This window comes from Columba livia, chromosome 28 (genome assembly GCF_036013475.1).
Source record: "Columba livia isolate bColLiv1 breed racing homer chromosome 28, bColLiv1.pat.W.v2, whole genome shotgun sequence".
NCBI classification, from domain to species: Eukaryota; Metazoa; Chordata; class Aves; order Columbiformes; family Columbidae; genus Columba; species Columba livia.
The window spans coordinates 726,217-738,346 of NC_088629.1; the positions used below are offsets into that span (position 1 = coordinate 726,217).

The window sequence follows — 12,130 nt, forward strand, 5'->3', positions numbered from 1 at the left end:
ACCGCAGGTGCGCCGGATTCCACAGAGCCAGGACGGCCTGGAGGAAGCAGAGAGCGGGGGCATCGACCCTAACGCAGCGTCTCACCAAAACCAGAGCCGGGGATCCGTGTCAGCAAAGAGCTCTCGGGTGCCAACGAGCATCACGAGCTGCGAGCGCGGGGAGAGGGTCAGCGCCGGCTTCACAGGGACAGCCCCCCCGCGCTTAAAAGGCTTTATTTGTAAAAGGGAGAGCCCTGCTTTACAGAGGAATAAAAACCACCGGTAACGGGACCTTGGAAAACCTTCCAGGCTGAGACTGAATGGGGGAGGAGGGGGAGAGTCATGAGAAGGAATGTTATAAAAAGAGAAGGGGGGAAAGGTGGGGAGGGGGAAACGCAGAGTTGGGGGTGACAGGGATGGACCCACCGGCCCCCGGTGGGTGTGGGGATGATGGTCTGAGGGGACAGGAAAGTTTGGGGACAGCGACAGGGAGGGGGCTCTGCTGGCCCCACGTCTAGGGGAGGGGGCCCCGCAAGGGGCCGCGGGGCGGCACCCCGGGGGGTCTCTGCGCGGGCCGGGGGGGCAGCGGGACGCGCTGGTAGCCGTAGGGTGGGGGCCGGGGGGGCCCGTTGTAGCCGTGCGGGGGCATCAGCGGAGGGGGGCCGCGCATCCCGTGGTGCGGCATGGGGCCCGGGTGACCTGGGGACAGAGCCACACGTTAACGGCCCCGCGGGGCCACACAAACAGCCCCTCCTGCCCCAAAACCCGCCCACCGTGCCAGCTCGGCTTGGAGGTGTCCCTGATCTGTTGGGGACGTCCCTGATCTGTTGAACGTGTCCCTGCCCATGACTGGACGCTGTTTGAAGGTCCCACCCAACCCAAACCCGTCCACGATCACAGAAATCACCATTTTGGTTGAAAAGCCCCTCAAGATCATCGATTCCAACCATTCCCCCCACCCCGTCACCACCCCATGTCCTGAGAACCTCATCTCCGTCTTTAAACCCTCCAGGGATGGTGACCCCAGCACTCCAGCCTCTTCCAACGCCCAACAACCCTTTTGTGGGAATGAATTGTTCCCCAAATCCAACCCAACCCCCCCAGGTCCCTCGGCAGCACCCACTCACCCATGGGCGACCCGAAATGGGGTCCTCGGGGCGGCATCCCCATGGGCGGGGGTCCGGGGTGCGGCATTCCGGGCGGGGGGCGCGGGGGCGGCTGTCCCGCGGAGCCGGGTGGTCCTGGGTGGTGCTGGCCCATCCCCGGCGGGCCGTGGTGCACCTGCATGGGCGGCATTCCTGCGGGAAAGCCGGCTCGTCAACCGCGGCGCCCGCGTCCAGGTGTCGGTACGGGAAGAGGGGCTGCTAAGGGGCTTCTGCTCCCAAAAAGGGCTTGAAAAGGGAGGAAACGCAGCGCTCGCCGCCAAGAGGGAACGGGGAATGCTGCGGGGATGGAAGCGTGTGGGGACAATGTGACAGCAAATGGGGTGCAGATCGGGGACAGAAATCCCCATCCTGGGACACAAATGATCAACCTGGGACACAAATGATCAACCTGGGACACAAATCCTCACCCTGGGACACAAATCATCACCCTGGGACACAAATCCCCATCCTGGGACACAAATGATCAACCTGGGACACAAATCCCCATCCTGGGACAGAAAAACTCACCCTGGGAAACTGTGGCCAAGCTCCTGAGCCCCGACTCCCCATGCCCCTCCCAATCGACCTTTTTCCCAATATTCCCTTATTTACCCCCCTTTTAAAATCCCAAGGCAGGTTCTCTCCGCACGGGAACCCGGAGGGCGCGGAGCTTTCCCTTCCCGTGTGTAATTAGCTGCTTTAAAGCTCCTACAATCCAGCCGGTAATCGGGGACAAGCAGCTGCCATCTGGCCACTGGCGATCACACAAAGCTGCCTAATCGCGGGGGCCAGGGGCACTTTAGACCGGGCAGGATGAAACACCAATGAAATGAAATTGCTCATTTAGCTCCACTTTGGCGCTGGAAAGCGGAGCGGCGCGTGGAGGCTGCTCGTCCCGGTGCCACGGGGCTGAACACGGGAGGAAATCAGCGAAACGCTTCGTTCTCGTGTCTGGAATCAGCTCCCGCGCACAGACGCTCCGCGCTGAACGCAGGAAAGCCGGACAGCGGCGCTGCTGCCGCGGCGCCCTCGCCGCTTCGGTCACTGAATATCGATCCTTATCAAACTTATTTAGCAAAGAGCTCCCTTCGAATAAACTTCTTTGGGCTGCAAGCTGCGAGGGTTTGAGCTTTTCCGCCCCCCAAGGCAAGCAGAGCCCTGGGGTTTGTCCGAGCAAGAAGGCAAAGGAGATTGTGCTGGTGGACGGGAGCTGCGAGCCGGGGGCCGGCGGGGCGGGAAGGGGCGGCTAGCGGTGGAAATCCAGAATGTTCTGGTTGCTGCCCGGGACGGCCCTTCTCGCAGGGGCGGAACAGCGGCTGAAGGGCAGGGCCTGACGGGTCTGCTCCGGGCAGGGCAAACGAGGCCCCGCGGAGACGAGAACCGGCGCGTCGGACGAAGGTCAAGGGATTTAGCGATGAACCGGGGGGACCCCACGCCCAAACTGTCCCGGTTTGCCTGAATTCACGCAGGAGGGTGGGAACTTTAGACTGGAGGGGACAACTGCTCAGGGTTCTTTGCTCGGGGGTCCCTCTTCAACTCGAAACAAGCTGGGAATGGTCTAAAAGAGGGGAAGGGCGGGGAAAACGCGGAGCGCCCTTACCTGGGTGGTGCATGCCGCCCGGGGGGAAGGCGTGCGGGTGCGGGGGGTGGGCCCCGGCGGGCGCAGCGCCCGTGGGGGGGCCGGGGGCGCCGGCCCCGGGCGGCATGGGCGGGGGGGGCATGGCGGGCGGCAGGCCGGGGGGCAGCGCCCCGGGGGGCGGCACCGGCGGGGGGAACGAGCCGGGCGGGGGGAGACCTGCGAGAGACCAGAGAGCGCGTGAGGGGGAACGCCAGTCACGAACCAACGCCAACAGCACGCAAAGGAGGGGAGGGCGGGGAAGAGAAACGAGAGAGGAGAAAAGGAGTGAAAACGGGGGAAAGGGGAAACGGGGAAAGGGGGAAACAGGGGAAATGAGGGGGCAAGAGGGGAACGGGGTAAAGGGGAGAATGGGGGGGAATGAGGGGAAAGGGGAAACAGGAGAAATGAGGGGGCAAGAGGGGAACAGGGTAAAGGGGAAACAGGGGGGAAATGAGGGGAAAGGGGAAATGAGGGGGCAAGAGGGGAACAGGGGAAAAGGGGAGAATGGGGGGAAATGAGGGGAAAGGGGAAATAGGGGAAATGAGGGGGCAAGAGGGGAATGGGGGAAAGGGGAGAATGGGGGGAAAAGGGGGAAATAAAATAAAGAAAAATGAAAAAGAAAGAAGAAAACAAATACTAATTAATTCATATTATAATAAGCTTATGATAAGCAAAGTTAATCTAAAGGATCCCCAGAGTCTCGAGATATGTATTACAGAACCTCAATTAATCGTGCACGTTCCAGGATGTTCGAACGGCAAGGACAGCTCTCCAAATCACCCTATTTTTGCTTAAGGAGAGGACTGAGCCCAGACTATTCACACAGTCGGTAATTACTGACGTGATTTACACATCCTTAGGTTGGTAATTGCTGATGGGGTTCGTTATGTTAAGGGGTAACCACTCCAGCGCCCAAGCGCAGCCGCCACGGGGACATGTACCCACCTGGAGGGGTGACACCGGGTCCCAGCGTGGTGACAACGGGCGTGGGGACCGAGGGGGGCGGAGGAGCGTCGGCAAAGAGCTGGTGGGGCCGGTCGGCCTGCGAGAGCGGGTTCTGCGCCGCCAGGAGCCGCTCGGCCGCCGAGCCGTGCCGCTCGCCCTTGGAATCCTTCTTGAAGGCGTAGGACACGGTGATGGGGCGGTTGCAGAGGTACTGTCCGTTCATCGCCTCGATGGCGGCGTCCGAGGCGTCGAAACTGGCGAAGTTGATGAAGGCGTAGCCCTTGGAGTTGCCCGTGTCGGGGTCTCGCATGATCTTGGGCGTCTGGAGGATGACGCCGAAGGCGCTGAAGGTGTCGTACAGCAGCTTCTCGTCGATCTCGGGGTCCAGGTTGCCGATGAAGATGTTGGCGCCCACGTCCAGGTTTTTGTTGTGGGCCGAGGCTTTGTTCACGCGGATGGGCTTCCCGTACAGCTTGATCATGTTCATGATCTTGATGGCGTAATCCGCGTCCTCCTCGCTGAGGAACTCCACAAACCCGTAACCTAAAACAAACCCCCCCAAAAGAAGAGCTTTAGAGCCACACGGCTCGCCCGACCCTGCTTGATTTAGTCACAGAAAAAATCAGTCAAACAATCATTTTGGTTGGAAAAGACCCTCGAGATCACTGAGTCCAACCACAAGCTCACTCCAGCACTAACCCCGGGCGCCTCACCTACACGAGGCCGCGCTCCGGACGGGACGATGGTTTTGCGGGGGATCATCTCTCCCTGCTGTAATTTTTCTCTGGCCATCCCCAGGTAAAATATTTCACTCGACATGCAGATTTTTAGAGGAAAAAGAACCAGTCACAGCTCACCTTGGTGCTGGCCGGTGACCCGATCCTTGGGCATGTGGGTGTTGACCACGGGTCCCGCCTGCAGAAACAGCTCCCAGAGCAGCGGCTCGCTGACCTTCTCGTCCAGCCCCCCCACGTACACGGTGGCGTCTGCACAGGAATTTCAAATAATTTTACAATAAATGAGCTAAAGCCGTGAGCGGGAAGCTGGAAATCTCGGCTGCGTGAGGACTGGAGGGCTCGGTGCTGCCAGCGCTGGTGTCACAGGATCAGGGCGTGAGGGGCTGAGGGGCCTCAAAGCCCATCCAGTGCAACCCCCCATGGAGCAGGAACACCCAGATGAGGTGACACAGGAAGGTGTCCAGGGGGTTGGAATGTCTGCACAGAAGGAGACTCCACAACCCCCTGGGCAGCCTGGGCCAGGCTCTGCCACCCTCACCCCAACAAGTTGCTTCTCATCTTCCAGCGGAACCTCCTGTGTTGCAGTTTGCACCCATTGCCCCTTGTCCCACCACTGGGCCGCCACCCCCCCAGCCCAGCCGACCCTGGTGTCCCAGAGCCCCCGCGCCCCGTCCCCCCCGCGCCCCTCACCCTGGTTCCTCTCGGATATCGGCCCCGCCGCCATCTTCTCCCACCGCCCGCTCCCGCGCGCGCGGCGCCGCCGTCACACAACGCCGAGCGTCGTGACGTCAGACGCAAACCCCACCCCCTCGCGTCGGCGTGATGCCGTCAACCCCGGAAGTGGCGTCACGGCTGAGCGCGGCGAAGGCGCCGCGGCCATCTTGGGTGTGGGCGGGCAGGCGGGCGTTGCCGCCCTTCTGTCGCGATATCCCCGGTCGCGACGGGCGGTGACGTCACCGCCAGGGCCAGGAGCGCTGCCCCAGCGCTGTGGGTCCTCAGTGCCGGGGAATCCCAGTGCCAGGCGATCCCTGTGCCAGGAGATCCCAGTGCTGGCAGATCCCAGTGTGGAGGGGATCCCAGTGCTGAATGATCCAGTGCCAGGAGATCCCAGTGCTGAGAGATCCCATTTCCGGTGGATCCCATTTCCACGAGATCCCATTTCCGGTGGATCCCGTTTCGGGGGAGCCCCGCGCCCCGGTCCCACCCCAGCCCCCATTGGGGGTCCCCCGCCCCCTCTCGGCCACACGCGGTCACACCAAACTGCACTTTAATGGGTTCGGGGGGCACACGGGCCCCCAGACCGCCCCGCCCCCCGGCGGGTCCCATCCTGTCCCGCCCTCGGCACCGCGGGTCCCGGAGCCCGCGTGGCTGGAGGGAGCGCGGGGTCACCGGGAGGGCGGGGGGGGGGTGTCGGTGGCCTCGGCGGGGGGGCCCGTGGCCCCCCAGGTGCGCAGCCGGTCCTGCAGCAGCATCAGCTCCTCGGCCAGCGCCGCGGGGGACGGGGCCAAGCGCCCGCGCTGCGGGGACAGACGGACACGGGCTGGACGGACGGACACGGGGGCGGATGGACACGAGTTGGGAAGGGTGGACACAGGGACAGGCGGACACGGGGTGGGATGGACAGACACGGGGTGGGATGGACGGACACAGGGTGGGATGGACGGACACGGGGTGGGATGGACGGACACAGGGTGGGATGGACGGACACGGGGTGGGATGGACAGACACGGGGTGGGATGGACAGACACGGGGTGGGATGGACGGACGCAGGGTGGGATGGACAGACACGGGGTGGGATGGACGGACACGGCGTGGGATGGACGGACACACGTCAGGATAGACATGGGGACAGGTGGACATGGGGATGGATGGACATGGGTTGGGATGGACGGACATGGGGTGGGATGGACAGATACAGGGATGGACAGACATGGGGTGGGATGGACGGACATGGGGTGGGATGGACAGATACAGGGATGGACAGACATGGGGTGGGATGGACGGACATGGGGTGGGATGGACAGACATGGGTTGGGATGGACGGACACGGGGTGGGATGGACGGACACGGGGTGGGATGGACGGACAGACGCGTGCTCCCCCCATGTCCCACCTGCGCCTCGGGCAGCCCCCGCAGGTAGCAGCGGCGCCAGAGCCGCACGGCCGGTCCCGCGGCGCAGGGGACCAGCAGCCCCGGGGGGGCCCCGGCAGCCGCCCGCAGCCCCCCCGCGGCCACGCGGGCCCCCCGCGCGGGGGGGCGGCCGCTCCGCCAGGGCAGGGGCTGCGGGCTCAGGGACCCCCTGCTCAGCACCAGCACCGGCACCGGCACCGGCACCGGCACCGGCCCGGCCCGCGCGGCAGCGCCCTGCAACGGAACGGGAACCGGGGCAACCGGGGGAAACGGGGGAAACGGGGGAAATAGAAATTGGGGGAAATATAGAAATTGGGGGAAAATATAGAAATTAGGGGGAATATAGAAATTAGAGGGAATATAGCAATTAGAGGGAAATATAGAAATCAGGGGAAAATAGAAATTAGGGGGAAAAATATAAATTAGGGGAAAAAGGTGGGGGGCAGGCAGAGGGTGAACCCCCCAGTTAGGGCTGGGGCAGGTTTGGGGGGGCACACAGCACCATGAAGGGACTGACCCCCTGCCAAATCGTAGGGGACGACACAGGGGAGATGCAACTCGGACGCCTGGGTCCCTCCGCAGGGGTCCCCCAAACCAGCCCCTGACTCACCGTGTCCGGGCTGGGGGGGTCGGCGGTGTCGGGGGGTCCCGGGGCGGGGGCGCCCCCCCCCGCGGGGTTCCGGAACCGCGCCCGTTGCTCCCGGCTGTAGCGCAGCCCCCAGGCCCAGACCGGGGGGAGCCCCCCGGCAGCGCTGCCCCCCCGGGGCCGCCGGCCGCCCGCCGGGGTGTGGGTCTGGCTGGGGGGGCGCTGCTGCTGGAAACGGGGGTGTTAGTGGGGGGGGAAGCCCCATTGGGGATGGGGATGGGGAAACTGAGTCACGGGGCTGGGATCAATCACCGATTGGTGATGGGGATGGGGAAACTGAGGCACAGGGTTGGGATCAATCATCGATTGGGGTGCGGATGGGGAAACTGAGGCACGGGGCTGGGATCAATCCCCAATTGGTGATGGGGATGGGGAAACTGAGTCACGGGGCTGGGATCAATGACAGATTGGGGTGCGGATGGGAAACTGAGGCACGGCGCAGCCAAGCCCCCAGACCCGACGTTTCTGCGGGGAACCAGCAGCGTGCCCCCCCGTCTCACCGCGCGGCCGCGCTGGCGCTGGCAGCTGAAGAGGAAGGTGCTGGAATAGGGCGCGAAGCTGCTGTCGTGCAGCGCCAGCAGGAACGCCTCGGTGAAGCCGAAGGCCGCCGGGAACTGCCGCACCAGCTGCCACACGCAGTCCAGGAACAGCAGGAACACGGGGGCCTGGGGACACGGCGGGGTGGGGGACATGGTGGGGTGGGGGACACGGTGGGATGCGGGGACATGGAGGGGTGGGGGGACACGGCAGGATGGGGAGATGCAGCAGGATGGGGAGACACAGTGGGATGTGCGACATGGCGGGATGGGGACATGGCGGGATGGGGACATGGCGGGATGGGGACATGGAGGGATGGGGACATGGCGGGATGGGGACATGGAGGGATGGGGACACGGCGGGATGGGGACATGGCGGGATGGGGACACGGCGGGATGGGGGACGCGGTGCGGGGCGTCACCTCGTCGCGGGGGCCGCGGCGCAGGAGCCCCATGCGGTGTGGGAAGGGGTGTCCAGCCGCCACCCACTCGCGCTGCACCAGGCTCTGGAAGCCGCGCAGCGTGCGGCACCGCGGGTCGCCCAGCAGCGGCACCAGCGCCGCCAGCAGGCAGTTCAGGTCCCGGTCCGACGGCTCTGGGGGGACACGGCGGCGGGGGGTCCCCAGTGCGCGTCACCGCAAATCCCGGGGCTTCCCCTGCATCCCGGTGCATCCCCCAATCCCTCTGTGTCCCCCCCAATCCCAGTGCGTCCCCCCCATCCCATTTCATCCCCAAATCCCGATGTCTCTCCCCATCCCAATGTGTCCCCTCCATCCCGTTTCATCCTCCTATTCCCCTGTGTCTCCCCCATTCTGGTGTGTCCCCCATTCCCCTGTGTCCCCCATCCCTGTGTCCCCACCCCTGTGTCCCCGTCCCTGTGTCCCCCACCCCTGTGTCCCCCCATCCCAATGTCTCCCCCCATCCCTCTGCATCCCCCCATTCCCCTGTGTCACCCCATCCCTCTGTGTCCACGTCCCCGTGTCCCCGTCCCCGTGTCCCCCTGTCCCCACCGCTGTACCCTGCAGCAGCACAGAGCACCGTGTCCCCGCCAGCAGCGTCGCCACCTCCACGGCTCTTCTCAAGCACGTGCTGGGGGGGGGCAAAAAAACGGGGGCGTCAGGGCACCCCAAAACGCCCCCCCACCACCCAGGTGCTGGGTGCTCATGGTGGGGGGTGACCACGCACCCACTGCAACCCCCCATCGCCCAACAGGGGGGACCCGCCCCCCATAATAAAGGTGGCTTTAGGGTATAATAAAGGTGGGTTTGGGGTGAGGTTTTACCCCCCAAAACCCCCCCGCTCACCGCACGTGCTCCAGCCAGCGCGTCCCCTCCAGCGCCGAGAGCCACTTGTCCTCGGCCACCGCGCCTGGCACAGGGCGGGGGGTCAGCGGGACAGTGGGGATCCGGGGGGGACGCAGACGGGGCCCCCGCCCGTCCCCCGCTCACCGGGCAGGCACAGCGCCCGCAGCTTCAGGTGCGCCAGCTGGATGTCGGCGAGCGAGGGCAGCTCGGTGGCATCGGCCACCACGCAGGGCCCGCGGCCCCCCAGCAGCAGAGCCTCCAGGCACCTGGGGACACGGGGCACGGCGGTGGGACGGGGTGGGGACGGCCCCCCGGCCCCCCGGCCCCAGCCTCACCTCACGTCCTCGGCGCCCGGCTCCGACGCGGGGTGGAACGCGGCGCCCCGCAGCAGGTGCCCCCCGCCCGGGCGGTGCCAGCACAGGCGCTGCGGGAGAAACGGGGTGAGGCCCCCCCAGAGTCACCCGGCACCCCCGCGCCCCCCCCGGCACTCACGGGCACCCGGCGCTCCTGGAAGTGGGCGAAGGTCCGTTTGAGGTCGTGGTCCAGGAGCCCGCTGGGCACCCACAGGTAGCGCGGGAGGCTGCGGGGGGGCATGGGGTGGGTGCACCCCCAAAACCCAGGGGGGGTGTTTCTAGAAGGTGTTTTCCCCCAAACGGGAGGGTTTCCCCGCCTCCCTGGTCCTTTTGGGGTGCCAGGGCCCGTGGACCCCGGCGTCCGGGACGGGGGCCGTACCTGGGGGCCATGTCGAAGCGCTCGTTGACGGCGCTGACCCTCCAGCCCTCGGCCCCCAGCCGCCTCAGCTCCTTCTCCCAGTCGCGCAGGTTCTCGAAGAGCGGCGTGGCACCCGAGCCTTCATCCTCCTCATCCCCATCCTCCTCATCTCCATCCTCGTCCCCATCCTCCTCCTCCTCGTCCTCCGGCCACGTTCCGGGGGCGCCGGACCAGCCGCCATGTCCTTCGCCGGTGTCCCCGAGCCACGCGGCCGCCTCCCGCGCTTGGGCGATGGCGTTGGCCACCTGCACAGTGGAGGCACCAGGGGGGACGTGCCCCCCGAAACCCCCCAGAGGAGGGTCCGGCCCCCCGGCCCCCCACACCCCACACCCCTCACCCGAAAGGCCTGTGGAGCCAGCCCGTCCGCGTGGAAGTGGAAGCGGAGCAGGCGGAAATCCCGGCAGAAAACGGCCAGTTCCTCGGGGATGAACTTGAGCGTGGAGGCGGCCGTGAGCACCTTGGGCTTGGCCCAGCTGCTGGCTGCGAGCGGGGACACGGTCAGCGCCCCGGACCTGCCCGGCTCGCCACCGGGGCTGGGGTGTCACCGTCACCTGCCACCAGCGTGCGGATGCAGGGCAGCGCCACGTCGTCCTCGCTGCGCAGGGACACGCGGGAGCCGGGGGCCTGCGGGGGGACATCGAACCCACGCGGCCCCTTGTGCCCCAGGGAGTCCTGCCCAGAGTTCTGGGGTGAAAGTGGCGCTTCTGGGGCTGATGAGCGAAGGGGGGCAGGGATGGGGCTTGGGGGGGATTGAGATGGGGATGGGGGGGGGATTCGGATGGGGTGAAGGTGCAACCAGGATGAGGATCAGGATGGGGCTGAGGTGAGGCTGGGATGGAGCTGGGATTAGAATGGGTCTGGGATGGGGTTAGGATGGCTCTGGGACAGGATTAGGATTGGTCTGGGATGGGATTAGGATGGCTCTGGGACAGGATTAGGATGGGTCTGGGATGGGGTTAGGATGGCTCTGGGACAGGATTAGGATTGTTCTGGGATGGGATTAGGATGGGATGGCGTGTAGACGGAACCGCGATGGGGTTGGGATGGGGCCAGGATGGAGCTGGAATGCTACGGGGATGGGATCAAGGTGGAACTGGGACGCCACTGGGATGGGGCACAGGTGCATCTGGGCTGGGGGTCGGGATGAGGTGGGGGTGCCCCTGGGCGGGATCAGGATGCAGCTGGGATGGGGGGGCCGAGGTGGGGCCGGGGGTCCCTATCCCGTGTGTCCCTACCCCGGGGTTCCCTGTCCCGTGTGTCCCTGTCCCGGGTTCCCTGTCCCGGGGTCCCTGTCCCGGGGTCCCCGCGGCCGGTCCCGCTCCCACCTGCGCGGGCAGGAACGCGACGCGGCGGTTGGTGCAGAGCAGCGTCCCGGGGACCGAACCGTCCCCGTCCCCGTCCCCGTCTCCGCCGTCCCCGCAGCGCCGGGCGCCCGCCGCCTCCTCCAGCACCAGCTCCCCTGCGGGACGGGCCGCTGGGTCCGGGGAGCCCCGACCCCCACGGAACCACGGAACCCCTCTCCCCAGCATCCCGCACCTGCCGTACCTGGGAGGCCGGGGAAGGCCGGGCGGCCGCCCGGGGCCGCGCTCATGGCGGGGGGACTTTGGCCGGGCGGGCCCGGAGCGGAGCGGAGCGGAGCGGAACGGGAGCCCCGAGCGCCACGGCCCGCCCCGGGATCCCGCCCCCGGCCCCGGGATCCCGCCCCCGGCATCCCCGCTCCGGACCCTCCCGGTCCCGGCCTGCCCGCTCCGGTTCCTGCCCCCCGGTCCCGGTATCCCACCCCCGCTACCCCACCCCCGGGCCCGGGGGCGCAGGGGCAGCAGACAGGCAGGACCCCCCCAAAGAGCGGGGACACCCCTGGGGTGGCGGGCAGGGGCTGCGCTGGAGGGTGGGGGCAGACACCCCAAACGGGCAGGGCTGGGGTTGTACACAACACCCCAGACACCCCATAACAGACACAGGGTGTGGGATGGGGCTCACACAGCCCCCGGCACCCCAAAAGTGACGCTTTGCCAGCCGGGGGGCACACAGGCCTGGACAGGGCATCCCCGCCCCCTTTGGGTGCCCCCATCCCTCTGGGTCCCCCCATCCCCTTTGTCCCCCCACCCCTCTGGGCCCCCCGTTCCTCGGCCTCTCCGGTTTGGGAGGAACCGGTTTCCCGCGGTGACTCATGGCCCAGGCACGACCTTCTCCTCCCAGCCCCAAACACCCTGCGTTCCGCCCCAAAACCCCCCTGGGGTGACAAAGGGACACGGGGACCCCGACTCCCCCCCCCGGCAGCAGGTGCCTGGTGGCCCTGGGGTCACCTGAACCCTCTGG

The 12,130-nt window shown here is 66.4% G+C and overlaps 2 protein-coding genes across 5 annotated transcripts; both read right to left on the reverse strand.

The window, feature by feature from the left end:
* Positions 1-197: 197 nt before the first annotated feature.
* Positions 198-5,266, reverse strand: SF3B4 (splicing factor 3b subunit 4). The gene is made up of 6 exons (XM_065042874.1): positions 5,115-5,266; positions 4,545-4,673; positions 3,688-4,230; positions 2,725-2,919; positions 1,107-1,277; positions 198-678 (listed from the first exon to the last, which is right to left on the reverse strand). Exons 1-6 carry the CDS (start codon positions 5,146-5,148, stop codon positions 494-496), a joined length of 1,257 nt encoding a protein of 418 aa, XP_064898946.1. The 5' UTR covers positions 5,149-5,266; the 3' UTR covers positions 198-493.
* A 408-nt stretch (positions 5,267-5,674) lies between these two features.
* On the reverse strand, positions 5,675-11,537 carry MTMR11 (myotubularin related protein 11). 4 transcript variants are annotated; one of them, XM_065042864.1, is made up of 15 exons: positions 11,357-11,537; positions 11,137-11,270; positions 10,363-10,435; positions 10,149-10,291; positions 9,773-10,056; positions 9,533-9,620; positions 9,376-9,464; positions 9,185-9,306; positions 9,041-9,104; positions 8,755-8,825; positions 8,159-8,331; positions 7,701-7,865; positions 7,165-7,362; positions 6,537-6,788; positions 5,675-5,941 (listed from the first exon to the last, which is right to left on the reverse strand). In XM_065042864.1, exons 1-15 carry the CDS (start codon positions 11,520-11,522, stop codon positions 5,810-5,812), a joined length of 2,154 nt encoding a protein of 717 aa, XP_064898936.1. In that variant the 5' UTR covers positions 11,523-11,537; the 3' UTR covers positions 5,675-5,809. The 4 variants fall into 4 exon arrangements, with proteins under 4 accessions (XP_064898936.1, XP_064898934.1, XP_064898937.1 ...); XM_065042862.1 differs by having other exon boundaries at positions 7,165-7,368; XM_065042865.1 differs by having other exon boundaries at positions 5,675-5,964; positions 7,165-7,368.
* Positions 11,538-12,130: the final 593 nt, after the last annotated feature.

Coding starts and splice junctions, on each gene's coding strand:
- SF3B4 (XM_065042874.1), bottom strand. CDS start 5,148: ATGGCGGCGGGGCCGATATCCGAGAGGAACCAGG. Junction 2,920..3,687: donor ACCCGGTGTCACCCCTCCAG/GTGGGTACATGT, acceptor GGTCTCTCGCAG/GTCTCCCCCCGCCCGGCTCG. Junction 679..1,106: donor CCATTTCGGGTCGCCCATGG/GTGAGTGGGTGC, acceptor CTCTGTCCCCAG/GTCACCCGGGCCCCATGCCG.
- MTMR11 (XM_065042862.1), bottom strand. CDS start 11,522: ATGCCGGGGGCGGGATCCCGGGGCCGGGGGCGGGATCCCGGGGCGGGC. Junction 9,105..9,184: donor GCGGGCGCTGTGCCTGCCCG/GTGAGCGGGGGA, acceptor GCCCTGTGCCAG/GCGCGGTGGCCGAGGACAAG. Junction 6,789..7,164: donor ACCCCCCCAGCCCGGACACG/GTGAGTCAGGGG, acceptor GTTCCGTTGCAG/GGCGCTGCCGCGCGGGCCGG.